The sequence below is a fragment of the Penaeus monodon genome, chromosome 32 (genome assembly GCF_015228065.2).
Source record: "Penaeus monodon isolate SGIC_2016 chromosome 32, NSTDA_Pmon_1, whole genome shotgun sequence".
NCBI classification, from domain to species: Eukaryota; Metazoa; Arthropoda; class Malacostraca; order Decapoda; family Penaeidae; genus Penaeus; species Penaeus monodon.
In genome coordinates this window covers 12,964,836-12,965,832 of record NC_051417.1, presented here as the reverse complement: position 1 = coordinate 12,965,832, position 997 = coordinate 12,964,836, and the positions used below count along the sequence as shown (strand labels likewise).

Genomic DNA, 997 nt, shown 5'->3' with positions numbered 1-997 from the left:
CATAGTACACATTCTTCCTGACTTATGTATGCTTTCTTACCTATTGATGTATGGAGATGACTTTAAGAGATAAACCGAAAATCTCATACCTAAACATACCATTACAGACAGACATATACGCATCCCTTCACTCTTTCTCTCCCTGTCTGTTCTCTCTCACCTGGAAGAGCTCACTCAGACCCACGTCCTGGAGGATGTCTGAGAAGTTATGGAAGGCCCTGTGTCTGAAGACAGGCATCTGGAACTGGACTGTGTTGGGCAGCATCGATCTCAGGACCTGACTCCACTTCGCAGGTGACAGGGACGCCTCCAGCTGACGGGGAATAAAGGGGTCCGTGTGTAGGAAATGGATTTATTGTTACGGTCCAGATAGAGTATGTTGCGAGAGAGGATTGTGTGAGGGATTACCGTAGGAGGAGATGGGTAATAAACGATGTAGATTAAGGTGATGTAGAAGAAATATGCTTGGAGTCATGGAGGTGTTTGGGGATTTCCCTTTCTGCATCGGTGAGTTAAATGTTCTCGGTAAAATGCTCTTGACAAAACTAAAATACAGATTAACGCATCAATAGGCAAAACTATCAGAAAATAACTGAATTATAAAAACAAGTCTACCGTTCTCTTCTGCATCTATGACCACAAAACAACTAAAATATACCTATAATTATGTTGATCTCTTTTAGTTCTGTAAATAAAATCACCACAAATCAACAAAAAAATATATACATGTATGCAGGTTTCTTCTACACTGACAGGGAAAACAACCACGAACAACTCAAATATAATAATGTATGTTGAAAAACTAGGCTTACCTGTGCCAGGCCGTTAGCAACAAAGTCCTTCTGTTTCCCCGGCATGACGACGATGAGGGACAGCTCACCCAGACGAGAGTAAAACGGAATCTGGCGGGAAATTTTGGCGTTGAATAGCGGAAAGTTTAAAGTTTGAAAAAGTTTAAGAAGTTTAAAAATAGAAAAATGTGAAAGGAGAGTGCGGG

At 41.1% G+C, this 997-nt stretch overlaps 1 protein-coding gene across 1 annotated transcript in view; it reads right to left on the bottom strand.

Moving 5' to 3' along the window:
* Positions 1-997, bottom strand: part of LOC119593504 — a gene marked incomplete in the record, with an annotated part of 62,412 nt that overhangs the window by 2,214 nt on the left and 59,201 nt on the right. The window contains 2 exon segments of the mRNA XM_037942456.1: positions 161-313; positions 813-902. Coding sequence (XP_037798384.1) covers positions 161-313; positions 813-902 — 243 coding nt within the window.